Genomic DNA, 27,976 nt, shown 5'->3' with positions numbered 1-27,976 from the left:
AGACCTCAAGTAAGCAGTGTTCCTGCTCTTTTTTGGGGGAAGTATTTGAGAAGGATCGGTATCAATAATTCTTTGAATGTTTTGCATATTTTACCAGTGATAAGGTCTGGTCCTTGTCTTTCATTGGGAGGTTTGTTTTTAATAATCTCCTCACTAGTAACTGTTCATATTTTCTAGTCATGATTCAGTCTTGGTGTTTGTACATTTTTAGTAATTTATATTGTCAAACTTGTTGGCATGTGATTGTTCATTGTAGCCTCTTACAGTTTCTGTGGTATCAGCTGTAATATCTATTTTCTGATTTTTATTTCAGTCCTCCTTTTTTCTCAGGAGTCTAAAGGCTTGTCAATTGTGTTTATCTTTGTAAAGAACCAACTCTTAATTTCACTGATTTTTCTATTGCCTTTTTAGTTCCTATTTCATGTATTTCCACTTTGATCTGTTATTTCCTTTCTTCTACTAACTTTGGCCTTAGTTTTTCCTTTTCTAGTTCTTTGAGGTATAAAATTAGGTTTTTTCTAATTTTTGTTTTCTGATATAGGAATTTATTGTGATGAACCTCCCTTTAGAACTGCTTTTGCTTCATCCCATAAGTTTTGGTATGTTTTATTTCCATTTCATCTGTCTTGGGAATTTTTTTTCTCTTTGATCTCTTCATTGACACATTGGTTGTTCATATGTTGTTTAATCTCTGCATATTTCTGAATTTTCCAGAGAAAGGGGTCAATCGAACAAGAGTATATAACACTTGTAAATATTCATGAACCCAACACTAGTGAGGTACTCACTATAGTACCTCAATATATAAAGCAAATATTAATGGCTCCAAAGGGAGAAATAGCAGTTTATAATGATAGTAGGGGACTTTAATACCTCACTTTCATCAATGGACAGATCAACCAGACAAAACATCAGCCTTAAATGTGAATGATAATGACAGTCATAAGTTGTATCATGAATGCTTGATCAATTGATACATCTCCAGGCAATAACATTGGCGTAACAAACACATCAGTTCAGTTCAGTTCAGTTGCTCAGTCATGTCCGACTCTTTGCGACCCCATGAATCCCAGCACGCCAGGCCTCCCGGTCCATCACCAACTCCCAGAGTTCACTCAGACTCACGTCCATCGAGTCAGTGATGCCATCCAGCCATCTCATCCTCTGTCGTCCCCTTCTCCTCCTGCCCCCAATCCCTCCCAGCATCAGGGACTTTTCCAATGAGTCAACTCTTCGCATGAGGTGGCCAAAGTACTGGAGTTTCAGCTTTAGCATCAGTCCTTCCAAAGAACACCCAGGGCTGATCTCCTTCAGAATGGACTGGTTGGATCTCCTTGCAGTCCAAGGGACTCTCAAGAGTGTTCTCCACAGTTCAACTCTCACATCCATACATGACCACAGGAAAAACCATAGCCTTGACTAGACGGACCTTTGTTGGCAAAGTAACGTCTCTGCTTTTGAGTATGCTATCTAGGTTGGTCATAACTTTCCTTCCAAGGAGTAAGCGTCTTTTAATTTCATGGCTTCAGTCACCATCTGCAGTGATTTTGGAGCCCCCAAAAATAAAGTCTGACACTGTTTCACTGTTTCCCCATCTATTTCACATGAAGTGATGGGACCAGATGCCATGATCTTCATTTTCTGAATGTTGAGCTTTAAGCCAACTTTTTCACTCTCTTCTTTCACTGTCATCAAGAGGCTTTTTAGTTCCTCTTCACTTTCTGCCATAAGGGTGGTGTCATCTGCATATCTGAGGTTATTGATATTTCTCCTGGCAATCTTGATTGCAGCCTTGTGCTTCTTCCAGCCCAGTGTTTCTCATGATGTACTCTGCGTATAACTTCGATAAGCAGGGTGACAATATACAGCCTTGATGTACTCCTTTTCCTATTTGGAAACAGTCTGTTGTTCCATGTCCAGTTCTAACTGTTGCTTCTTGACCTGCATATAGATTTCTCAAGAGGCAGGTCAGGTGGTCTGGTATTCCCATCTCTTTCAGAATTTTCCACAGTTTATTGTGATCCACACAGTCAAAGGCTTTGGCACAGTCAATAAAGCAGAAATAGATGTTTTTCTGGAACTCTCTTTTTCGACGATCCAGCAGATATTGGCAATTTGATCTCTGGATCCTCTGCCTTTTCTAAAACCAGCTTGAACATCTGGAAGTTCATGGTTCATGTATTGCTGAAGCTAGGCTTGGAGAATTTTGAACAAACACACACATATTAATATCCTTTTAGAAAGTGATACAATTAGCATTAATGTATAAAGTTGTTAAAGCTTAACACTGATCAGGGGTTTATTATACAACTTATAGTTGTCATTCACATTTTGCTCTGTTAAGTTTTTGTTCCAACCTTGTATATGTTACAAACACAAGTGTATTACCATAACATTTTCAAAACTGACACATCGAGAAATTTCTCATTTCCACAAGATCCGCCTTGTCAACTCCAGGTAAAAGAACACACTCTAGGTGAAATAATACTCACAGGACTAAAGAAAAATGCCACCAGAAAGTACAGAATGTCCTTCCAGGGAAAAGAGCAGTGAAACAGTATATTTGAAATAGATGCTCTGTCCTCTTGCACAGAGTGCCAGCTATACTGCCTCTAATGAAATATTAGAATGCTTTAGTAAGACATGCACAAGTACAAAAAAAAAAGTGTTTTACTCAAATGCAGATGTTCACTATTCATTTACATAACAAATCACTGGCCAGTTACTAGCTTCTGCAAAAATCCCCAGGTCGATTATGTCTTGCAATGAAGTATAGGTATATATTTATTGCTGTTTTGTTGGTTAAATGTTTTCTTACTGCTTTGCAGTTTCTCTGGTCATTCCTCTGTTGTGCCTTTCCTTTGTGATTTGATGATTTTCTTCAATAGTACAGTTTAAGTGTCTGCTATAGGTTTTTGCTTTATGGCTACCATGAGGCTTACACATACAAGTTATCAACTTCAGTTGTAAATCTGAACACATTCTGAAGTTCTACATTCTTACTCCTCCCCACTCCATTATGCTTTTCATATCACATTTTACATCTTTGTATCTTGTATATCCCTTACATACAGTTAACCCGTGAACAACATGGCTTTGAACTGCACAGGCTCACTTATACATGGATTTTTTTTTCACTAAATTTGTACTATAGGACTACACAATGTATGCTTGGTTGAGTCTACAGATGTGGAACTGTTCTATGGGAATTTTCAAGTGGGTAGAGGGTTGGTACACCTAACCCCTGTGTTGTTCAAGGGTCAACAGTAATGGGATTGTAGTTAGTTATTTTTACTACTACTTTTGTCTTTTAACATTCATTGACATTGAAGTTGCTCAGCCATCTCCGACTCTTTGTGACCCCATGGACTGTAGCCTACCAGGCTCCTCCGTCCATGGAATTTTCCAGCAAGAGTATTGGAGTGTGTTGCCATTTCCTTCTCCAGGAGATCTTCCCGACTGAGGGATCGAACCCAGGTCTCCCGCATTGTAAGCAGACACTTTACCGACTGGCTTTATAAATGATTAATCTACTATTTTACTACATTGTGTACCTTTTTATTACATTTTATTACATTATTTACCTTTACCAGTGAGATTTAATTAGTACCCTTTTTTTCAGCTTGAAGAAAATTCTGTAACATTTCTTATAAGGCTGGTAATTAACTCCTTTACCTTTTGTTTGTCAAAAAAACCCTCTTCCTAACTTTGAATAACTATTTAGATGGGAAGTGTGTTCTTGGTTGGAAGTTTTTTTCCTTTCAGCACTTTGAATATATCATGCCACTCCGTCCTGGCCTTCAACATTTCTGCTGAAAAATCTACTGCTGGTCTTATGTATGTTACATATTGTTTTTATTTTGCTGCTTTTAAAAGTATCTCCTTAATCTTTTAAATTATAATCTGTCTTGGTGTGTGTCTCTTTGGGAAACCTGGAGAGTTCCAAACAAGATGAACCCAATCTGGATGTCTGTTTCCTTCCCCATTCTTTCTTTAAAATATCTTTCCATGCTTTTCTCTCTCTCCTCCTCCTCCTGGTACCTCCCTAAAATGCAAATCTTAAGTCAGTTCAATGTTGTCCCCAAAGTCTTTTAAGCTATCTTCGTTTTTTTTTTTTTTTTCCACTGCTCTCACTGGCTGAGTTTCACTCACCTGTCTTCAAATGCATTGACCTTTTCTGCTTCATCTAGTCTGCTGCTGAACTCCTCTAGTGTATTCTTCAGCTCTGTAACTTCCATTTGAGGTTATCACTGTGTGTGCCCATTCCATTCCTGTGTTCAATAGCACCTTTATGTTCATTGTTTTCAACTCTTCATCAGATAAGTCACTTACCGCTGTTTCGTTCAAGGTTTTATTCTGATGTTTCATCATTCCTCTCTTCATTTTCCTTGACTCTCTGTGTTGGTTTCTATTTAGTAGATGAAACCACCACCTCTTCCAGTCTTGAAGAAGTAGTCTACAAAAGAAGAACCTTGTCATTCAACCCTGTCCTAGCTCTTGGTTGCCTGTCAAACCTTTGTAATTGTTCAAGCAGCCCATTTTATTTCTATTGGCTCCCAGTCCTTGGGGGTGTGCCAAGATATTTCACAAAGAAGAGGATCACCATCAGCACCTACATTCAGGCTGATGAGAAGCCAGACCTCAAACAGCAGCTTTTAAAATGTGTGAACATACTCTATAGTCCTGTGGCACCACAAGGGCAAGTCTGACTACCAGGGCCCAGTTGTATAGACTTGTGTCCTAGGCAGCAGCCTACAAAGTTGGGGTGCCAGATGAAGGGTACAAGCACATTTCTAGGAGATACCAGCAGCCTGGAACAGCATGGTGGGAGAATGCAAAGGCACCATCCACTGGCCTTCATCCACAGAGAGCCCTATATATAAGCACCAAACAGGAATCTTGCTCCTCAGCCTGAAGGTCTAAGACAAGCAAAGAAGGATTTTTCACACAAAAAGGGCTGTGTTTCAATCTGTGTCTGTGCTGTGCCGTGAGAGTGGTAGCCAGCCAGGAACTATTACATCTGTTCCACTATCGAGAGGTCCACAAACACAGGACCTGCTAGCCATCACAGCCAGGTGATTAGGGGGCAGCAGACACATGTACAAGCTCCCCTCTGGGAGGTGCTGGTGCTCTGGAGAGGACTATAGGGGGCCTTAGCTGTATGTTTCCATAGAAGTCTGCCCCTCAGGCCACAGAGCTGTGACATAAAGCCTCTTTTCCAGAAGGACTTGGCACCTCAGTGCTGCTTCTTGCTCTGCCCTGGGTGACCTGTCTGCATAAGCCCTACCAGAGCCAGACACCCAGAGAGAACCCTCAGAAATTGGGGCTGCACACAAAGGTACAAGCCCCTTCCCAGGATGTTAAGGTGGCCCCTGCCATCCTCCACCCCCAGAACATTGCATTAGGCCTAAAAGATGTCTGTTATCTCAGAGGCCTGTGTCTCAGGCTGACTGATGTTTTAAGATCAGCAAGTGAGTCTCTTTCACAGGAAGTCTCGGTGCTTCTGAGTCTGCTCCTATCCTGCTAAATACAGTCGGGGTGCCCTCACGTGAGCTCAAATCCTTTACTCCTCAAGGAGAACAGCTCATGTTTCTGAGATCCCTCCCCATGATAGGTCCTCACACGATGGGTGGGGTCCATGGGGAGGTTGTGTCCCAGCCTTTCCTACCCAGCTCAGTGTAGGGTTTTTTCCTGGTTCACCTGATGAGTAGAAGTTGCTCTGCTAGTTTTATAGGGTTTTTTTTTCCAGAAAACAATTGTTCCCTGTGTAGACCTGATGTGTCCACAGAAGGAAGTGCAGTCTGGGCCTTCCTGCTGCTTCTAAGTCGCTTCAGTCATGTCCGACTCTATGCAACCCCAGGGACTGCAGCCCACCAGGCTCCTCCGTCCCTGGGATGTTCCAGCAAGAGTACTGGAGTGGGGTGCCATCGCCTTCTCCGGGGCCTTCCTACATTGGTATATTCAACTGCAACCCTAAAATACCAGTCAGTTTTTAATGCTGCTTACAAGGGATATTTTGGGACTTGAGAGTTCTCCTGTTGCCTCTTATACTGGGATGGCTATCAGTTCCCACCTCAAGTATTCTGAATCTTTACTGTTTTACAACCATTACCATTATACCTAAATTACAGAGTTTTTTACTTTATGTAAGCTGTATGCTACCTAGCAAAATAATAATCCCCATAATTATTTTTTAAAAGATAGAACTGTAACTTCTGAACACATCTGAGTCAGTTCTAATGAGGTGGGTGAAGTTAAGTCAAAAAGAGAAGACAAATATCATATCATATTGCATCTATATGGAATCCAGAAAGATGGTACTGATGATCCTATTTGCAGGGCAGCAAAGGAGACACAGACCTAGAGAACAGACTTGTAGACACAGCAGGGAAGGAGAGGGTGGGATGACTTAAGAGTAGTACTGAAACATATACATTACCATATGGAAAACAGCCAGTGAGGATTTGCTCTATGATGCACGGCACCCAAAGCCAGTGCTCTGTGACAACCTAGGGGGGTTGCGAGGTTTAAAAGGGAGGGGACATATGTATATCTGTGGCTGATTCATGTTGATCTGGCAGAAACCATCACAATACTATAATTATCCTCCAATTAAAAATAAAAGAAAAACTGTACCTTATTCTTCATCCCCCAGCCATATCATTTACAACTTATAGTAAAATAAGTTGACACCATACTTATCATAAATATTGTTTCTCAGCAAATTGTATACACTCTAGTGGCAATTTTCAAGAGAATGCCTTACCTTTTATATCATACTTCATAATTTACAAGTAGTCTTTGTTTTCTCAGAAGTTAGATCTACATAGTCCTACTCTTTTGATGAAAGAAAGAACACAAAGTAATTTTTACAGGGATTTTTTTTTTTACCCTAGAACATCCATCTAGATAAAGAATCTTAACAGTGTTCAGTGACCTCTTGCTGGAATATTCTGACTTGTTCTCAACAAGGCAGCTTTTGGAGTTAAGATTGTGGCTTCTGACCCTTCTCTCTGGTGGTCTTTCCTTCCCTGTCATGCTTGTTCAGTAAAAGGGAGAATATGAGTGCTGAGTATAAATGCTGCCAGGCCCTCAGCAATACAAACTCACTGGGCACATCACCCGCTTCCAAACTTTACCACATAGGTAGATTCTGAGCTGATTACTCAAAGACTGGAAAAATATTCTTGGCTTTAGTCTTTGAATTTAGGAATATGGTCCTTCAGGCCTTGAGTCACTCAAATTCCACTTAAAAATGGTATTGAGAAAATTCAAATCAGAAAAGCAGACATTTTATAATAAAATAGCGACAAATTTGGTTTGGTAGAATCTTTCATATACTTACCTACTGTGATGAAACATCTATCTTTTGTGGCTCTTGCCTCTGAAATAATTGTCAAAAACTAGAGAAAATATAAAAAGCAACAAGGGAAAAGCAACAAATAACAACCAATGGATCACTGAAGAAAAAAAAATAATTCATTTGTCTCTAGGTAAACAAAAGCATGACAATCCAAAACGTATGGGATGCAGCAAAAGCAGGGATGTTTACAGCAAAAAAAAAAAAGCTCGATAATCTAAGTTTACACTTACAGCAGCTAGAGAAAGAACAAACAACCCCAAAGTTAATCATAAAGATTAAAGCACAAATAAAATAGAAAACAATAGAAAAGATTAGTAAAACTAAAAACTGCTTCCTTGAGAAGATAATAATTCATAAACCTTTAGCCAGACTCATCAAGAAAAAAGAGGGCACAAACCTAACATTAGGAATGAAAAGGAGAACTTAGAAACCACAGAAATACTGAGGATTATAAGGCAGCTATATAAAATGGACAAATCCTTAGAAAGGTACAGTGTCCCAAGATTCAACTAAGAAGAAATACAAAATATGAACAGACCTGTCACAAGTATTGAAACTGTAATTTAAAAACTCCCAACAAATGCTAGGGCATAGACTTGCAATCCCTAGGTCTGCTTACCATGGGAGCCTATCTTCTAGGGTGCTGGCGGAAGGTCATGGGGTCTGAAACCTAACGTAAGTGTTTCAAAACATGAAGAAAAATCTCTCTCATTATTAATAATTATGTAAGTACATGTTATTAAAAAAAAAAAACCTCCCAACCAAAAAAATCCAGGACCAGATGGCTTCACAGGTGAATTCTATCAAACATTTAGAGAAGAGTTAACACCTATCCTTCTGAAACCCTTCCGCAAAATTGCAGAGGAAGGAACACTCCCAAACTCATTCCATGATACCACCATCACCCGGTTACCCAAACCAGATAAAGATACCACAAAAGCAGAAAATTACAGGCCATTATCACTAATAAACATACATAGACACAAAAATCCTCAACAAAATACTGGTAAACTGAACCCAACAGTACATTAAAAGGATCACACACCACTATCAAATGGGATTTATCCCAGGGATGCAAGAGTTCATCCATGTCTGAATGATTTGCCAGACCCCTCTGATCCCTTGAGGTTCATTATCTATGTAATCTTAGCGTTACCTAAAATTACTGAATCCCTTTCATTCATTAAAATTTTCTTTCTCAAATAAACTTCCATCGCCTCTAAAGCACTGTTTTACTGAGTCTTGAAATCACTTATTTGCTCTCTGAATATCTTCTGGCTGTTTCCAGTAAGATAAAAAACAAATCTAAATAGCTTAGAGATACATAAACCTGGTTTGTCTATTTGAATGACAGTTATTTTACTTGATTTTAAGTATTTCCCTGATTCTCTTGCCTCAAGGACAAAGTCAGTCTAGTTTCCAAAGAAATAAATCTGGCAGTACCTTTTTATTCAGATCAATGAATGTTACTTGCTTTCAAACTACACTTTAGCATGATGAGAAAGATTGAATTTTCTAGGAAACTGTCCAAGTTTGACATACTTTATGCATCAGGACAGACTGCTTTTTGCTTTGCTCTGACACCAGGCCTGTTGCATTCAAATACCAGCTCCAACATTTGTGTGTTAACTGACCTTGGTTTTATTATAAGGTAACATCGCTGAGTCTCCATTTCCTCATCTGCAAGTGGGGATGATAAGTACGCCTTCATTATTAGGTGCAACTTGTGAATTGTGTTGCTATTGGTAAAGTAAAAAGCTGCTGTGATGATTCTATTCTTGTCTAAGCTTTGTCTTTAAAACAGAATCACACTTTTATTTTCAAGGGTTAAAGTTTTTTCTCCCAAAGGGAAAAAAAACAAAAACAAAAACAAAAACACAACTTTGCTGCTTTTTCCCAAGTGTGCCAAGGAAACCACAGAAATTGATTTACACCAGCCAAGCATGAAAAAAGAAACAGAACCATTTTCATGTGCATTATTGATCATCCAAAAGTGACTGGACAAGATTAAAAAGTCATCTGTCTATTCCATTTATTCTAAGATTAACATTATATAATTATTTGAAATCACGTATTATTTGTGTTTTGTGGTTAAGATTAAATGGAGGGAGATGGTGATCTGAGAGATGGCAAAGAGAGAAATCCTCATCTCTATAGATTAAGAAAGTTACCTACAAAGTAGATTAATAAAAAGTTTATTGAGATTTAGTACAGTTTGATTCCAAATTTCTAAAAAAATGTACATTTGTGTAATGAGAGTTGGAAGAGAGTAGTTGTAAACCAAAAATGTTAATAGTGATTATATCTTTGCAATGTAATTACAGATGATTGGTTTTTCCTTTTCAGATATTTCTGCATTAGTAAACTTTTATATAATCTATATTTTCTGTAATAAAGTTGGCAATACTAAAAGTAACAGTTATACAAATATAGCATACACTTTTATTGTTTACAAAAAGCTTCCTGAGTTTTCAACCTGGATTATTAACTGACTGTTTCACTAATAAAAATTTAATTTCCAGTTTGGGGTACTGTCCTAAAATAAATGCTACAGACTTTGGGATTATAGTGTCTCTACTCTTGGCTTGTTTTAATGCTGCACCTGGCATACTTGTACCTGCACCCAGCCTTTACTAAGTCATACCGTATTTCTTACAGCATATCAAACTTTTATCTTAGAATCACAGAATGTTGGAATAATAATGTACCTTATAAGATGACCCAGTTTAGGGGTGGAACACTGTGGGTCATTCTTAGACCCATATAGTACTTTAAAAGCCTTTATGACTAATAAAAGATAGTGCTATGAAACAGTTTTAGTGCCCACAGTCTTACCTTCTGCTAGGTATTTAAATACTATCAGTAGCCTGCAAACAAATATTGTGAGGGGAAAAAAAACAAACATTATTGGCTAAGCTTAAGCACTGGGGGTGGTGTTTGTACCAAGGTTTGGGATATAGATTACTCCAATTTGAAGCAGAGACTTATGATACACAAGTGAACGGTCAATTGCTCAGTCGTGTTTGACTCTTTGTGACCCCATGGACTGTAGCCTGCCAGGCTCCCCTGTCCATGAGATTTCCCAGGCAAGAATACTAGAGTTGGTAGCCATCCTCTTCTCCAGGGGATCTTCCCAACCCAGGGTTCGAACCCACGTCTCCTTTGTCTCCTGCATTGCAGGCGGATTCTTTACCATCTGAGCTACCTGGGAAGCCCATGATATACAAAAATTCATTATCATCACCACTACTTATTGAATGTTTAGATGCATTAAATCTGTGTACTCAGGGGCTGGGGGGGAATACCTGGTAGGAGAGAGTCCCAAACAGAGCTATTGGAAAACAAGGCATTCAATCTGAGCACCAAGAGCCTCCAACAACCTGAAATAGCACAATGATGATGAGGTTCCTCATCTCATAATTGGACATGGAAAATGGTATTTACCTTCTATATTAGAGGAGAGATTAGGTGGTATATTTGGAAAAGGGAAAATTCTTTATGCTTTTTTCCCTTCCAATATATCATAACTGAAAATACAAAAAACAAGTCTTGAAGACCTTGGGTTCTGACTCCCCATTTTAGGGGAGGGTCCAGAGGGAGCACCATGATCTGTAGTCTCTTGTCAGGGAAAATACAGGCTGCAGGTCACTGGAACCAACAAATCTGGTTTGGGGTTTTCATCATATTAATAAAACCCAGATATGCATTCATTTGCTATTTTCGTCTTTGGATCATGCTGATTTATAGTTAATCTCCTCTTCTATTTTCAGAAGGAGTTTTGGAACACGTACACAAAAGCACAACAAGGAGAGAGTAACAGAGGAAGTGACTGGTTTCAGTTTTACCTTACCTTTCCATTAATCTTTGGCCTCTTCATTATCCTCCTTGTCATTTTCCTAATCTGGAGATGCTTCCTAAGAAACAAGACTCGCCGACAGACAGTGACGGAAGGTCATATTCCTTTCCCTCAACACCTCAATATTATCACTACACCTCCCCCACCAGATGAAGTGTTTGATAACAGCGGGTTGTCCCCAGGCTTCCTGGAATATGTGGTTGGGCGCTCAGATTCTGTCTCCACTCGCCTGTCCAACTGCGATCCCCCACCGACCTACGAGGAAGCCACTGGCCAGATGAACCTACGGAGGAGTGAAACAGAACCTCACCTCGATCCGCCTCCGGAGTATGAGGACATCATCAACTCCAACTCAGCCAGTGCCATTGCCATGGTGCCTGTGGTCACCACTATCAAATGAAGCTGCAAACTTCTTTTTACTATAATCATTTTTAAAATACTAATGAGAGAACTTTCTAGCACTTTACCACTACATACATGTGCATCTGACTTATTGGACTCTGACAGCATACCACTTCATATTCTACAATTTGATTTTCATTAGTTCTGTTTCCCACTCTAAACTCTTTATCCATGCTCATTTTTGCTAATGGAAATATGTGAAGAGGGAAAAATACTAGTGGAGATCTTCCTAGGAGATGTACATCGGTGTGTGCGCATGTATGTTTATGTATATATATGTACATGAACATATATGTGTGTGTACATCAGCCCAGTATATGGGCACCTGTCTTAAAAAGTCATTAACATCTATCTAAATCACCTGTAAAGAGAACATTACTCACCAAAATTGGAGGTTGGGGGGAAGGCACCAACAATTTGTGTAACAGCAACGTGCTGTTGAATTTTGAAAATAAGATGAACTTAGCGTGCTTTTAAATTTTTACAGGCTTTTGTTAACCTTCTTCAACTTCCTTAAAAGGGAAAAAAATGCATATAGTCAGTCTTGACTTGAGGAACATCTCAGAGGGTGACAGAGAGAGAAGGAAGGCATAATAATTGATACCTTGTTCCTAGTGGACAGCAAGAAAATCATTGGTCCTTCATGGCTTTTGGCTGCTTTCACAGGAGGCATTTTGGTGCTGTAATTGACTGCCTCCCCCCCAAAATTAAACAGTGTTTGCTTAGTGTCCTTGAATGTCGCATGCTATTTGTATTAACATCTTGGTGGAGTGGATTTCCTGGCAAAAGAATCATTTCTCAAGTAGATACTCTAATTGATGACAGAACAGATGCAGATTTCTCCTTGGCTTATTGGCAACACTTTCTTTCTCCATGTTACATTGCCTTTTACTCTAGTTGCTCTCCTACCACCCCAGAATCTTCTAGCAAGTAAGAATTTAGTTAAAACCCTGGGAATTATTTTCTTAATGTTTTTGTATAGAGTGAAGCCTTTGTCTCAAGATGATTACCAGGCAATTTTCCCTTAAATTAATAACTGTGATTTCTGCATTATTCTCCAGTTGGCGGAGGAAGACTGCAAAGTCTGTCTTGTGCCAGGCGCACAATAAATCTAGTTATAGCTGCAAACATATCTCACAGCTGCTATTTCATTTTGTATTTTCAGATTTTTTTACCTGCAGAATTTTTATTGAAAATTCTTGGAGCAGGGGGAACAGGCTGTGAATGAACTGCCAACATAAACTGGCTAGGAAAGAAGAAAAAATCCAACAGTTATACATGCGCTGATGGAAAATGCATTCTGTCGGTCAGATTTCTGTGCCACTCCCACGACTCCTTAGTGTTGGATAAAATGGTTGATCAGGCAGAAGGCAAGCAGGTTTTGGAAGTGTCATGTCCTGTGGCCTCCATATCCATCCCCATGCAGACTCCCCTAAACCCAAAGGAGGAGGACTGCTTGGGAGGACCTTGAACTAGGAGTCAGATGACCTGAAATCAGATCTCATTCTGCCATACCCTTGCCAGGCTACTTTGGGAAAGACCCATATCTGACCCTCAAGCTCCTTACTTACCTCTGAAATGGCGATAGTATCATTCACCCTGCCTTTATCCTGGGGCTTTAAAAGGATGCAATAAGATGGTATGTGTGAGAGTCATTTGTAAGACGTGAAGAGCACTCTAGGTGTAAGGTCACAGCATTGTTCTCCTTGCTCTCATGGGGGAACAATCTTCTGTTTCCCTAAAATGTATCTGAGTTTTCACAGAGTGAGAAATAGAGCAGGGTGCTCCATTAGTGGCTCACAGGTTCCTAATTTGAGTGTGTGAGCTCTTAGTTCAACACCTGTCATTCTCTGGTCTATACCAATGCTGGGCCTACTTAATGACAACTGTACGCTCAGCACAAACAGGAGTAAGCAAATGCTGGAAAGGCAACTACCGCTGACTGTGTTTAGATAACAGGTTTTATGGCTTTCATGGACTAAAAATTAATAAATCTTGAACCTGGTCTCAGCAGAAATGACAGCATTGTTTTGAATTTGGCCCTGAGTACATGGTAATCTCTGGCTTCTACTTAAAGCTGAGAATGGGAGTGTTTGAGCCAGTAATGTATTTTGGTTTAGAGAAAAATTAAGGCTCCTTTGTGTGGACTTTTTCTTTTGTCATTAATATCAGGCCTTAGATTAAACTAGCAGTTCTCAACAACTGGCCAATGAGCCCCCTTGGGAGTCCTTGAGAACATTCAAATTTGAGGGGGGTCTGTGAGACAACACTGTTTTCATAATAACACCAACATGTTGTCTTTTCACTTTCTCTCTCAAAAAGTTGTTAAAAATGTTAGTCATCTTCCCATGCTTTTGTTTGTTTTAGAAAATGTAGCTATTTTCTTTAAAATGTTATTTATGTTTAGCATGTAATGGACTTCTTAATTTGGGGACTTTTATATTTTTTAATCAATAAGTACTTAAATTTTTTTTCACTTTTACTTTCTAACATGGCAAATATTGGTAGCTATAAATTTCATAAACAAAAGCTCTTCGGTATCCAGATCCCCAACAAATAAATGTTAAGAATATAAAGGGGTCTGGAGACCAAAAGTTTGAAATTTACAGGATTAGACAAAGGGACAGGATGTTCTATTACTAACTATGCATACTTGCCATTTAATTTTACATTTTAAAGTCCTGATAGTGAATTTAACGCTGCCTCTTAGAGATACCTGAATTTAAGTAAAAGAATGAATGTTCATCCTTGAAGCAAAAGCCAAATGCTTACACTGATCAATGGCTATAGCTTTTTAGACCGTTGTCAGAGAACACACTATTCCACAGTGCTGACATCAGCAACAGGTCTCATAGCCGCATTCAGGTGATAATGACAGGCGAAGCAAATGTCTAAGATAAACAGAATACTTTCTTTAAGAAACAGTCTATTAGGTTAGTTTTGTTTGATCTTGGTTTGGGTTTGACCTTTTTAGAAACCCTTTTGCTACCCTATCTGGTTTTGTACACTGAGTTTCTTAACATTTGTTATAATTAAAGGGGCTTGTCTGGAATAGTGTCTATTTTTATGCTTTAGCCTTTCTTACCTGACTGATATTACATTCACCTTTGATCATTTTTAATAAATGTTTATTTTTACAGATCTATTTAGTACCTTTCTTAAGAAGTAACTACATTGAATCAACCAGTGTATATTTACATGAAAGAATGGGCTACCTGGTCTTTTAGTGGATCGGTTTCCAGACCTCCACCTGCAGTGATTGTGTCTGGAATCCTAGAACTGGCACTTTTCTGCCTCCCTGCTTTGAATGTCACAATGAATTGTATCTGTTTAAATTAAATGATTTCTCTTTTTCCTATTGACCAGTACAAATACAGATGCTGTGTTTGATTCACTGTTAATGATGACTTCAAGATTGATGATCTGATAGAATAACTGTGGAGGGAGCTTTACCTTGGTTCTGTGTAAATAGCATGTATTTGATAATATTTCACATTTTTAAACAGCTGGTTTACATTAAATTATGGTATTTAACTATTTTATGTTCATTCCAGGTAAGGTTTTTCTTATGTTTCTGTTTTGGGTATGCTAAATAAAGCTATTTTTAAACCAAAAAGATTTCTTCTGCCATTTGTTAATAATTAGATTATGGTGAGGTGATAAACATGCTACATAAGCTCTTATTGTGATCTTTTTAACATGGTAAAATTATTACACTTCTTTTTTTATTAGGAATTTAGGGAACACTGCTCAGTAATCAAAAATTACCTGCTGAAAACTTCAGGGTGTTCAAAGCCTAAGAAAGAATGATGCTGTGAATGATGCTGGAATGATACAAAATGGGAACACTTGCTCCAAAGGGGTAGACTCAGTTCCCTGCTATAGTGGAGTTTGTCGACTACTGGGAACAGTGTTGTCTACAGATACAAAAGACCTGTGTTTTCCCCTTAGCAGAATAGCTTGCATTTGACATGAAACACAGAAAGGAAAGCAAAGGATGGAAACGTATATGACCACAGGACATGTCCCTAAGTATAGTTACCTCAAAGATGAGAAGCTGATGTGACGTGTCATTAACTAAGCAAATGTAAATATGACTTGATCTTTATGGTATACAAAATTAAAATAATTTACTTATAGCTAAGGAAAAATTTTAAGTATAAATTGTAAGCCTAAAATGTATATTTTATAAGTGTAGGTTTAGGTACTTTTAAAAACATCAGTTTCTAAAAATTTTATAACATACATCTTAACACATCCATGAAACCTAAAACCTGTATCAAGATATTTCTAGTACCCCCAGAAGGCTCCCTCTTACCCTACCCTCTCCTTAAAGGGAACACTATTCTCACATCAATCATAAGAGATCAGTTTTTAAGATTTCACACTTGGCTGTAGCCATATGGACTTGTCTCTCTTCCTTTTTCAGAGTATTTCCAAAAAGTTCAGGCTATAAATTCCAGAGCTGCTCTTCTACCTCCTGGCCCTCCTTGAAGTCACCTACTCATTCTAAGCCTTTTCAACATACCTAAAGCTCTTTGAGGGCCAGAATTCTGTTTAATCCCTTTACCTCCCTTCCACAAGTATGTGGTTGTGGTTTAGTCGCTCAGTCGTCTCTGATTCTTGCAACCCCATGGACTGTAGCCCGCCAGACTCCTCTGTCCATAGGATTTCCCAGGCAAGAATACTGGAGTGGGCTGCCACCTAAAATGAGGCCTTTCTAATACTATATAATCAACCAAAACCTTAGTACCTTTCTGGCTGGTCTCTTGGTTGTCTTTGTCTTGTGATTCTTATCACATGCCATTTCCTTAAACTTTGTATACAGACGACATTTTGTTCTCAGTAATTTTATTTATTTTATCTACTTCTTTTTTTTTTTTAGATCAAAACCTGCTATAATCTGGTCCCACAGGCTTATCTAACCTTATTTTCTTAGTAACTCAGATGATGGATACTTAACAAAGTACCTACCTTGTGACAGACACTAATGGGATTAGAAAGCAATGGTGCCTATAGCTTTGTCCCTGGGAATTAGACTGGCCTAACCTTCTAATCTTCTAATTTGGTATAACCCTAATTCCACCCCATCTCACAGACAATCTTTTGGCTGAAAGTTTTATATTATAATTAGTCATCGTCGTCATGCAGTCCTATCAGGCTATATTGTAATTTCTGTAAGTTTTTAACAACGGAAACAAAGTTGGAAATATTTTCTTCAGAGAACCCTAATATATTAAACAGATGAGACGATGATGGCTGATGACAGAAGTGAGAAGCTTGGAACCTCACCATCTATGACCTTCCTTATCAATTACCCTTATTTCAGGTTCCCTCTGCAAACGTTAGAATTTGATGAATATCATCACTTAACATCTCCTATTGATGTCCAGTTTCTTAGTCCCTCATCTTTACACACACACTAAAACAGCAATCTACAGAATCTCTTCCACTAATGGACTGCTTAGAGTTTTAACGTTCTTTCTGGTCCAACTGTTCCTAACTCACAAGTGTACTGCCCCGACCACCAACATACACTATCAGAATTTTGTAAGCAGAGAGCACCACAAAATGCTAACAGTTCTGATTCTTTGTTTGCATCATTTCCATCATCACCATACTGTTTGCTACATTTTCAATAATCAGTCCTTTTGCATTTATGGAAATGATAGTTTGAATATACTCATAAACTATGTTTTAAAATAAGCATAGAGTAATGTCAATGAAAATAGGTAACTCCATGTTCTTCCACAAAATCAGCAAAAAAAAAACAAACAAACAAAAAAAAAACTTGCCAAAATCTGGCAGAATCAACTTTATTAGCACTCTGGAAACTACTTAAAGCTTATAGCAACCAGTAAAGAAAAAATGTTTCCTTTACCCTGTCCTTAGCCCTGGCTTCCCTTCTCACTGGCACTGTAGAATTCTCGACAGCTTACATTCCAGGTAGAGGTTCCTAGTACCAGAGGGAGAAAAAAATGAACCTTATCCTCAAAGAATAGAGGTTGGTTACTCAGCTCTGTATTTTGGCTTCCTGAAGTACCAGCTCAAAGGGTTTATGTTTATTTAACCTGACGTGGAAATCTCCCAAGTTGGAGGCAGCAACAGGGCAGGGTAGCAGGGAGAGAAGGCAGTCAAAAATACTTACAGGTAAAAGCATTAGGGCTAGCAACTAGACAAGGACCAACAGTAGGGATAAACAATAGACAAACAGAAAAGCTTGGGAGGATAAAGACTTTGAAAAGCTTTCAGGTAGTCTTAGTAATCTAAAAGGTCAAGCACATATCAAAAGCTGGGTACATGCTCTTAAAAAAGAAAACCTGAGAGACTTTAAACTCTCACCTTTTTCTGACCTTCAGGTTCTCTCTAAGCAAAAAGTGAAGGTTATGATAGAATTGTATACTGTCAGACTGCAAGTCGAAGGTTTTTTCCAACACAAAGAGCCCACCTGTGAAAACTAGGACAATTTTTGAAGGGGGAGTGTTCCACGTGTTTAAGGAATTCTGTCAAATCATTAGTTGACCACTACAGTAACAGAGACTTCAGCCACATCTGACTAAGAATACAGACTTTACAAAATGAGTTTAAAATGTTACTAAAATAGCAACAACTAGAACAAGTAGAAAAAACAAACCCTGAGGAGGGAAAGAACCTGATTTCCAGAGTGGCTATTCTTTAATATTAATTCATAGTTCCACCTCTTATTTAGTATAGTACCCAGTCCCCACCATCTAGGAAGCCTGACCGGAGAACTCAAGCAACCGTGGAGCCCACCCTACAGCCTTCTGTGTGCAGGGAAATAAGCCAGCAGTCCTATCCCACAGTGTACAGCCAGCAACACACACCTCCAACCTTGTAGCTCAGGCAGTGGCCTCACCCCAAAATAGACCCAGATGGCAAGCCCCACTGGCCCAATGATATTATTAGCAGACATGTAGAGGAACCCAAACTGAACTGACTGGTGAAGAGCTGTCTCTGACAAAGCAAGCCTGTAAAGTTTGAAATAGAAAACCACTTTCTCAAATGTGTAGATACCAATGTAAGAAGTCAAAGATCATTAAAACAAAACAAAAACAAACAGGGAAATAGAAAAACACCAAAGGAAACTAATAAGGCTCCCAACAGCTGACCCTAAATAGAAATCTGTAAACTGTCAGGCAAAGAATTCACAATCATTTTTCTAAAGGAGTTTAGTGAACTACAAGTACACACAGACACCTCAATGAAATTAGGAAAACAATACATGAACAAAAGTAAAAGTTCAAAGAAATACAAATTATCAAAAATAAAAACAAATCCTAAAGCTAAAAAATATAATGAGTAAACTGAAGAATTCAACAGAGAACTTCAAAAGCAGATCCAACCATGCAGAAGAAAGCAGTGACCGAGTAGTTAGGAGAATTGAAATTATCCAATCAGAGGGGGCAAAAAAAGAATGAAAGAGTAAAGAAAGCTGCTAGGACAGATGGAACACAATAAAAAGAAACAATATCCACACTATGGGAATTCCAGAAGGAAAAAAAAAGGACAAAGGGACAGAAAGTATATTTAAAGCAATAATGGCTAAAAACTTCCCAAACCAGGGGAGAGAAATGAACATTCAGACCCAAGAGTCTTAAAGGATCCCAAATAGGTTCAACTTAAATAGGACTACACCAAGGCACAGTATAATTAAATTGTCGAACACAAAGAAGTTAGAAAGCAGCAAGAGAAGTTATATACAAGGGAACCCCCTTACACTATCGATGAATTTCTCAAAAACATTTCAGGTCAGGAGAGAATGGATGATACAGCTTACACTGCTGAAGACTCCAGCCTTGGGTTACTTAGTGGGATTTCAAAGAACAAAAAGACAAGACAAGAAAGCTTGCAGTTTTCTCTCCTCTGTCTTTGCAATGTAACTTTTCCGCCTGGGCTCTCAGGAACTAGCTAATCTATCTATAGTCCCCCAGACTGGAAAAAATAAAAGCCATTTTAAATATAAGCAGGAAAACCATGAGACTTCTGGTTCTATATAAATTACCTTATCTAGCTTAAGCTACTGGGTTTACTTAATAGAGACCTGGGTGTAGAGTCATCAGCATTAAGTGTAATACTTTCATTGTATCTAGGGTTACTAGAAGTCAGTAAGTGCATATTGTTACAAAAATCTGTCAACAGGGATAATAACCAGATATGATTAAATTTTTAAGTAAATGTAACCGAGATAAGAACATTTTGGTAAAATCTAAAGGAATAGCTATGTTTTGGTAATGTCCATCTAAAATGGTCTCTCCAAATGCTGGTACATTTTAAACTAAATTAAGTTAAATGATGGGAATTTATGGAATACTCAGGCCATTTCAAGTAAGATACAATACTGGAATATTAATTGCTACACAGACCTAAATATACCTAGTTTTGTCTTGTGAAAGAAATTAAAGATGTCTGGTGAAGAGTAGACTGGTGCATCACAAGCCGGAATGAAGATTCTTGGGAGAAATATCAACAACCTCACATATGCAGATAATACCACCTTAATGGCAGAAAGTGAAGAGGAACTAAAGAACTACTTGATGAGTGAAAGAGGAGAGTGAAAAAGCTGGCTTAAAACTCAACATTCAAAAAACTAAGATCATGGCACCTCGTCCCAGCACTTCATGACAAATAGAGGGGTAAAAGTGGAAGCAGTAACAGATTTTATTTTCTTGGGCTCCAAAATCACTGTGGACAGTGACCGCAGCCAAGAAATTAAAGGATGCCTCGTCCTTTGAAGGAAAGCTATGACAAACCTAGACAGCATATTAAAAAGCAGAGATATCACTTTGCCAACAAAGGTCTGTATAGTAAAAAGCTGTGGTTTGTCCAGTAGTCATGTACGGACATGAGAGCTGGAACATGAAGAAGGCTGAGTTCCAAAGAACTGCTTTTGAATTGTGGTGTTGGAGAAGACTCTTAAGAATACCTTGGACTGAATGGAGACCAAACCAGTCCATGCTAAAGGAAATCACTCCTGAATCTTCACTGGAAGGACTGATGCTGAAGCTGAAGCTTCAATACTTTGACCACCTGATGCAAAGAACTGAATCATTGGAAAAGACCCTGATGCTGGGAAAGACTGAAGGCAAAAGGAAAAGGAGTGGCAAAGGATGAGATGGTTAGACAGCATCATTGACTCAATGGACATAAATTTGAGCAAACTCTGGCAGTTAATGGGGAACACAGGAGCCTGGCTACAGTCCATAGGTTGCAAAAAGTTGGATACGACTTAACAACTCAACAACAAAGACTGAGGCATGACTGGATTCGGTCTCTCTCGTAAGAGAACAAAGTTGTTCTGGAATGCTATGTTTGGTAACAGAGTGTGTGCCATTAAGTGATCTACATTTACTTTAGATTTTTTCCCCTACTTTACCTCAAGAAATAAGAATTGTTCCACAGAAACCTACAATCTTGTTTGACTGGGTGTTTTAAAATGTTTTCTAATTTTTTGACAAATATCAAAATATTAAATTCTAATGGAAATTCTCTAGACTTCCAGTTAACTGTGGAGTGCTCCAAAGGGCCCTTGGAATGTCCCGAAGAGAAATCCTAAACTAACTGGGTTCATCTGCAAGGAGTCATTGGCCAGTTCTCAGAGAACCCTAACAAATTTAGGGATGAATTTGTCAGGCTAGGGCTGGCATTCTCTCTCACCTGGCAGGATATCATAATTATTCTGGCCCACTGTTGCACTCTGGATGAAAAGGCGTATATACTGAGAAAGGCCAGGGAATACACAGAAAAAGTCTACTGGCCACCCATCCACACTACCAAATTCATCAGGCGGTAGTGATGCAACCCCAGAACATGGGCCACATGGGGACTATGAAGATCGTGTAAGCCAGGCTAGGATGAGACATTACATTACTTGTCTTCCAGAAGAAATGAAAAGGTATACGAGAAAGTCTGTAAATTATGATAAGGTCAGAAAGGTTGTACAGGAAGAAGTTAAAAACCTGGCAGTCTTCCTGAGTCAAGTGACAGAGGCATTCAGGAAGGAAACCCATATAGACCCAGAGTCCACAGAAGGGAAGACATATCTGGCCTCCTGATATCCAGAGAAAATTTAAAAAGCTTGAGGCTGGGCCTCAAAACCCATTATCAACCTTGGTAGAGGATGCCTTCAAGGTCTCTAACAACTGAGACTTAATGGAAGAGGCCAATGAGGATTAGCTCAGTTCAGTTGCTCAGCCGTATCCAACTCTTTGTGACCCCATGAACTGCAGCTCATCAGGCTTTCCTGTCCATCACCAACTCTCAGAGCTTACTCAAACTCATGTCTATCGAGTTGGTGATGCCATCCAACCATCTCATCCTCTGTCATCCCCTTCTCCTCCAACCTTCAATCTTTCCCAGCATCAGGGTCTTTTCAAATGAGTCAGTTCTTTGCATCAGGTAGTCAAATTATTAGAGTTTCAGCTTCAGCATCAGTCCTTCCAATGAATATTCAGGACTGATTTCCTTTAGGAATGACTGGTTGGATATCCTTGCAGTTCAAGGGACTCTCAAGAGTCTTCTCTAACACCACACTTCAAAAGCATCAATTCTTCGGCACTCAGCTTTCTTTACAGTCCAACTTTCACATCCATATATGACTAATGGAAAAACCATAGCTTTGACTAGATGGACCTTTGTTGGCAAAGTAATGTCTCTGCTTTTTAGCATGCTGTTTAGGTTGGTCATAGCTTTTCTTCCAAGGAGCAAGCGTCTTTTAATTTCATGGCTGCAGTCACCATCTGCAGTGATTTTGGAGCCCCCCCCCCCAAAATGCAGTCTTTCACTGTTTCCATTGTTTCCCCATCTATTTGCCATGAAGTGATGGGACTGGATGGCTTGAACTTAGTTTTCTGAATGTTGAGTTTTAAGCCAGCTTTTTCACTCTCTTTCACTTTCATCAAGTGGCTCTTTAGTTCCTCACTTTCTGCCATAAGGGTGGTGTCATCTGCATATCTGAGGTTACTGATGATATTTCTCCCGGAAATCTTGATTCCGGCTTGTGCTTCATCCAGCCTGGCATTTCGTATGATGTGCTCTGCATATAAGATAAATAAGCAGGGTGACAATATACAGCCTTGAGGTACTCCTTTTCCTATTTGGAACCAGTCTGTCATTCCATGTCCAGTTCTAACTGTTGCTTCCTGACCTGCATACAGATTTCTCAAGAGGCAGATCAGGTAGTCTGGTATTCCCATCTCTCTCAGAATTTTCCACAGTTGTGGTCCACACAGTCAAAGGCTTTGGCATAGTCAATAAGGCAGAAATAGATGTTTTTACTGGAACTCTCTTGCTTTTTCCATGATCCAGCGGATGTTGGCAATTTGATCTCTGGTTCCTCTGCCTTTTCTAAAACCAGCTTGAACATCTGGAAGTTCATGGTTCACGTACTGCTGTAGCCTGGCTTGGAGAATTTTGAGCATCACTTTACTAGCATGTGAGATGAATGCAATTGTGCAGTAGTTTGAACATTTTTTGGTATTGCCTTTCTTTGGGATTGGAATGAAAACTGACCTTTTCCAGTCCTGTGGCCACTGCTGAGTTTTCCAAATTTGCTGGCATGTTGAGTGCAGCACTTTCAAAGCAGCATCTTTTGGGATTTGAAATAGCTCAACTGGAATGCCATCACCTCCACTAGCTTTCATACTAATGCTTCCTAAGGCCCACTTGACTCCACATTCCAGGATGTCTGGCTCTATATGAGTGATCACACCATCGTGATTATCTGGGTCGTGAAGATCTTTTTTGTACAGTTCTTCTGTGTGTTCTTGCCACCTTTTCTTAATAGCTTCTGCTTCTGTTAGCTCCACACCATTTCTGTCCTTTATTGAGCCCATCCTTGCGTGAAATGTTCCCTTGGTATCTCTAATTGTCTTGAAGAGATCTCTAGTCTTTCCCATTCTGTTGTTTTCCTCTATTTCTTTGCATTGATCACTGAGGATGGCTTTCTTATCTCTCCTTGCTATTCTTTGCAACTCTGCATTCAAGTGGGTATATCTGACCATTATATCTACTACTGTGGGCAAGAATCCCTTAGAAGAAATTAAGTAGCCCTCATAGCCAATGAGGATAAGTGGCTAATAAAGAAAATGAGGCATTTGGTTTCTCTGATTCACCCACCACCTCAAGGGGACCCTGGATGGCTGAAAAGACTGGATAGACCCCCCAGAAGCCACCCTGGCCTGAACCAGTGTGCCTTTTGTTGGAAAGGGGGCACCCTAGAAGGATGAAATGTCCCACAGCACCCTCCTGTGGGATGACTGAGGAGTTTCCCCAACCAGCCCCAGTGCCTTGTGACTCTCTAGGATAAGAGATTCTTGCCCACTGACTGATTGGGCCCAGGGGCCTGCCTGGGAACAGATCCCACTTGATCCATCCTCATTACTCCAGGGGAGCCTTGGATTATCTTGGATTTGGCAGGCAGGAGTGCTGGGGTCCAGCCCCGGTGGATCCAGGGTAATTCGAAGTGGGGACGGCGTGGCGAGGAAAAATTTATTTAATTAGAAATATAAAGAGAGGTTAGGAAGAAATAGTGTAGTAGGAAAATTTAGTGGAGAAAAGAGGCTAAATAACTTGGTTTACAGGGAAAGCCAATAAAACTTCAGGACAAGAAGTTTGCATCATCTACGTTAGGCCACTGGCGCTCGTTTGAATAGCGGAGGGTGCCCCGCCTTGGGCTCCCTCTCTCACGGGACTTAAAAGCCAGGGCAAGTAAGTATACATGGCGAGCCTCCCTGCTCCAGATGAGAATTCAGCCGGAAAAGGAGAGGGAGGGAGAGGAACAAAGAGAGAGAGAGATCTGACATGGGGGGAGCCAGATTTCCAAGAAACTAGTTTGAGAGACTAGTCCAAGAAACTGGTCCGAGAGACTAGTCCAAGAAACTGGTCCATTCTTTATTGTTCAGAAGGCTTTTTATACCTTTTGATTGTACATAGAGATCAATGGGCAATACAAAATTATGCAGTGTTAGCAGCCCTGACTCTTATTGAGACCAGGCTTTTTCTCTGCATACTTAGTTGTATACACAAGTCTTAGGTGATTTACATCATCTTCTGGCCAGAAGGCCAATTAACATTTTACGGCCCTTTTCTGATAAGGGTTTGTCAACCAGAAGACTTATTTGTGTTGTTCTTCCCAAAGTCTTGTGCCACTCTCAGAAAGCACTAAAGTTCATTCTTACATATCAAGGATACAACAATTTATAACAATGAAAGAAGTACAGTGATTTATAAAGAGAAAAGTAAGTAACTCTAAAGTCTAGTGTTGCTAACATCAAAACTACTATATTCCTATTTCTGCATCCTGATTACATTGATTAATATCCTCCCAGGTGCCTAAAAGATAAAGGATATGGAGGCCTGGTGGCAAACATTAACTCAACAAACTCTTCACCAAACTAATTCTTAACTCTAAAAGGCTCTATATCTTTAAGACGTTTAAGCTTTGTGCCTCTCGCGGTTGGGGGGCTGTAAGCAATTCACAAATTGTAAAAGTCAGGGGGAACTTGTCAGGCAAGTTAGAGAGCCATCAAAGGAGTTTGAGCTGAAACATTCCTTTTATATGCAGGAGACTGTTAACTGGAGCTCTGAATTAACTTTTATCCAGAGAATGTCAGAAGAGTGGAAAGCACAGTAATAAAGCAGGCAGACTCTGGTTTTGGGGGGTAGATGTTCAGGAAAACCCAGGGGGAACCCCTGAAGCCTGACTGGCCTTGCCCATCAGGCCCCTGCATGACCTTGTCATGGGTAGGATCTCCCGTGCTGGCTCCCGGCACAGAAGAACTGAGTTTCTTGTGGACACTAGAGCCGCCTGCTCTGTTCTGACTTGGCTGGCTGGCCCCCATCCAGCCATGATTGTACTGTGATGGGAGCTGATGGACAGGCAAAGATAAAGCAATTAACATCTCCCCTTGTTTGTGGAATTGGGTCCATTATTATTAGTCACTCTTTTTTGTATATGCCAGAATGCCGCTCCCTTCCTCGGGGGAGAGTTGCTAAATAGGACGTAATATATTCTCAGGACAGGGTAAAGTTCAAAGAGGTAAAGAATCTGAACAGAGACTGCATCTGTTAGTAGCCCCATATGATCCACTCATTGGGCATCAAAATATCCCCCATGACATCCCCCAAGAAATCAGAGAACAGGTAGATCCTGCAGTTTGGGATACCTTGGTGCCAGGGAAGGCTAAATATGTTCCCCCAGAAAAAATAGGGTTAAGGCCTGGGGAAGAATACCCCTGGAAGAGACAATATCCCTTGAAGCTTGAGGCCCTGAGGGGACTCCAACTGCTGCTCAGCAAATTCCTAAACTCAGACTCATTATGCCCTGCCAATCCCCTTGCAACATCCCCATCTTCCCCATTCAGACGCCTAGCAGGGAGTATTAGTTTGTGCAAGACTTACAAGCAGTGAGTGAAGCAGTCATCCCTATTCACCCATTGGTGACAAATCTATACCCCCTCCTCATCCAAGTGCTAAGCAACATCTGGTATTTCTCTGTTTTGGATCTCAATGATGCATTTTTCTGTACTGCCCTATATCCAGACTCTCAATACGTTTCTGCCTTTGAATGGAGGGACCCTGACATTGTGGGGGCTAGGCAATACACCTAGGCAATGCTTCTGCAGGGTTTTCAGGACAGCCCCCATTTCTGGAAATGCATTAGCAAGGGAGCATAGAGAACTGAACCTGGAGAAGGGAACTCTGCTACAACACGTTGATGCCTTATTGGTAAGTCTTGAGACCAAACAAGATTTAGATCAAAATACTGTTAGCATCCTAAATTTTCTGGCAAAAAGGGGGATATAAAGTCTCTCTAACCAAGGCTCAGATGTCACAGAAATGGGTTCAATATTTAGGATTTGTTTTGAACCCAGGGTCACGAGCCCTGGCCATAGATCAGAATGGCTGCGATCCAAAAGTCTACAAGCAATAAACGCTGGAGAGGGTGTGGAGAAAAGGAACCCTCCTACACTGTTGGTAGGAAGGCAAACTAGTACAGCCACTATGGAGAACAGTGTGGAGATTCCTTAAAAAACTGGAAATAGAACTGCCTTATGACCCAGCAATCCCACTGCTGGGCATACCCACCAAGGAAACCAGAATTGAAAGAGACACATGTACCCCAATTTTCATTGCAGCACTGTTTATAATAGCCAGGACATGGAAGCAACCTAGATGTCCATCAGCAGATGAATGGATAAGTAAGCTGTGGTACATATACACAATGGAGTATTACTCAGCCATTAAAAAGAATACATTTGAATCAGTTCTAATGAGGTGGATGAAACTGGAGCCTATTATACAGAGTGAAGTAAGCCAGAAAGAAAAACACCAATACAGTATACTAACACATATATATGGAATTTAGAAAGATGGTAATGATAACCCTGTATGCAAGACAGCAAAAGAGACACAGATGTACAGAACAGACTTTTGGACTCTGCGGGAGAGGGAGAGGGAGAGGGTGGGATGATTTGGGAGAATGGCATTGAAACATGTATAATATCATGTAAGAAACAAACTGCCAGTCTAGGTTCGATGCAGGATATAGGATGCTTGGGGCTGGTGCACTGGGATGACCCAGAGAGATGGTATGAAGAGGGAAGTGGGAGGTGGGTTCAGGATGGGGAACATGTGTATACCTGTGGTGGATACACGTTGATGTATGGCAAAACCAATACAATATTGTAAAGTAATTAGCCTCCAATTAAAATAAATACATTTTAAAAAAAAACAGCATTTAGTACATTACCATCTGAAACCACAAGGAGGCAGCTATGAGGCTTTCTCAGGATGGCTGGGTTCTGTCCTGTCCAGATTCTGCCTATGGGGTCGTGCAGAGTCGGACACGACTGAAGTGACACAGCAGCAGCAGCAGCAGCAGCAGCAGCAGCAGCAGCAGCAGCAGCAGCAGCAGCACCACCACCACCACCAACAGCAAACCCCTCTATGAGGCTCCAAAGGGAGGAAAAAGGGAAACCCTTCAATGGACTATTGCCAGGGTCCAGCCCCGGTGGATCCAGGGAATTCGAAGGGTGGACAGAGTCGGCAAGGAAAACTTATTTATTTATTAATATAAGATTAGATTAGGAAGAAGTAGTGTAATAAGAAAATTAAGTGGATAGAAGAGGCTGATTAACTTGGGTTAGGTGGAAAACCAATAAAGCTCCAGACAAGGAGCTTGCACCATCTACGTTAGGCCGCCAGCACCCGTTTGAATATCAGAGAGTGCCCCGCCTTGGGCTCTCTCTCTTACAGATCTTAAAAGCCCGGGGAAGTAAGTAGACATAGTGAGCCTCCACGCCCTAGACGGGAATTCAGCCTGAAATTAGAGTAAA

At 40.0% G+C, this 27,976-nt stretch overlaps 1 protein-coding gene and 1 long non-coding RNA gene across 3 annotated transcripts in view; one reads left to right on the top strand and one right to left on the bottom strand.

The window, feature by feature from the left end:
* Positions 1-15,237, top strand: part of PRRG1 (proline rich and Gla domain 1) — a 118,821-nt gene extending 103,584 nt beyond the window's left edge. For both annotated transcript variants that reach the window (XM_027963618.2, XM_060408369.1), the window contains exon 4: positions 11,134-15,237. In XM_027963618.2, coding sequence (XP_027819419.1) covers positions 11,134-11,619 — 486 coding nt within the window. In that variant the 3' untranslated portion in view covers positions 11,620-15,237. The remainder of the gene's footprint in view (positions 1-11,133) is intronic.
* Positions 670-11,240, bottom strand: LOC132658850 (uncharacterized). The gene is made up of 2 exons (XR_009598928.1): positions 4,333-11,240; positions 670-2,195 (listed from the first exon to the last, which is right to left on the bottom strand). It is a non-coding gene; the product is annotated as an uncharacterized LOC132658850 (long non-coding RNA).
* Positions 15,238-27,976: the final 12,739 nt, after the last annotated feature.

This window comes from Ovis aries, chromosome X (genome assembly GCF_016772045.2).
Source record: "Ovis aries strain OAR_USU_Benz2616 breed Rambouillet chromosome X, ARS-UI_Ramb_v3.0, whole genome shotgun sequence".
NCBI lineage: Eukaryota > Metazoa > Chordata > Mammalia > Artiodactyla > Bovidae > Ovis > Ovis aries.
Note: the sequence above shows the minus strand (reverse complement) of the source record. Positions and strands in the feature narration are given on the sequence as shown.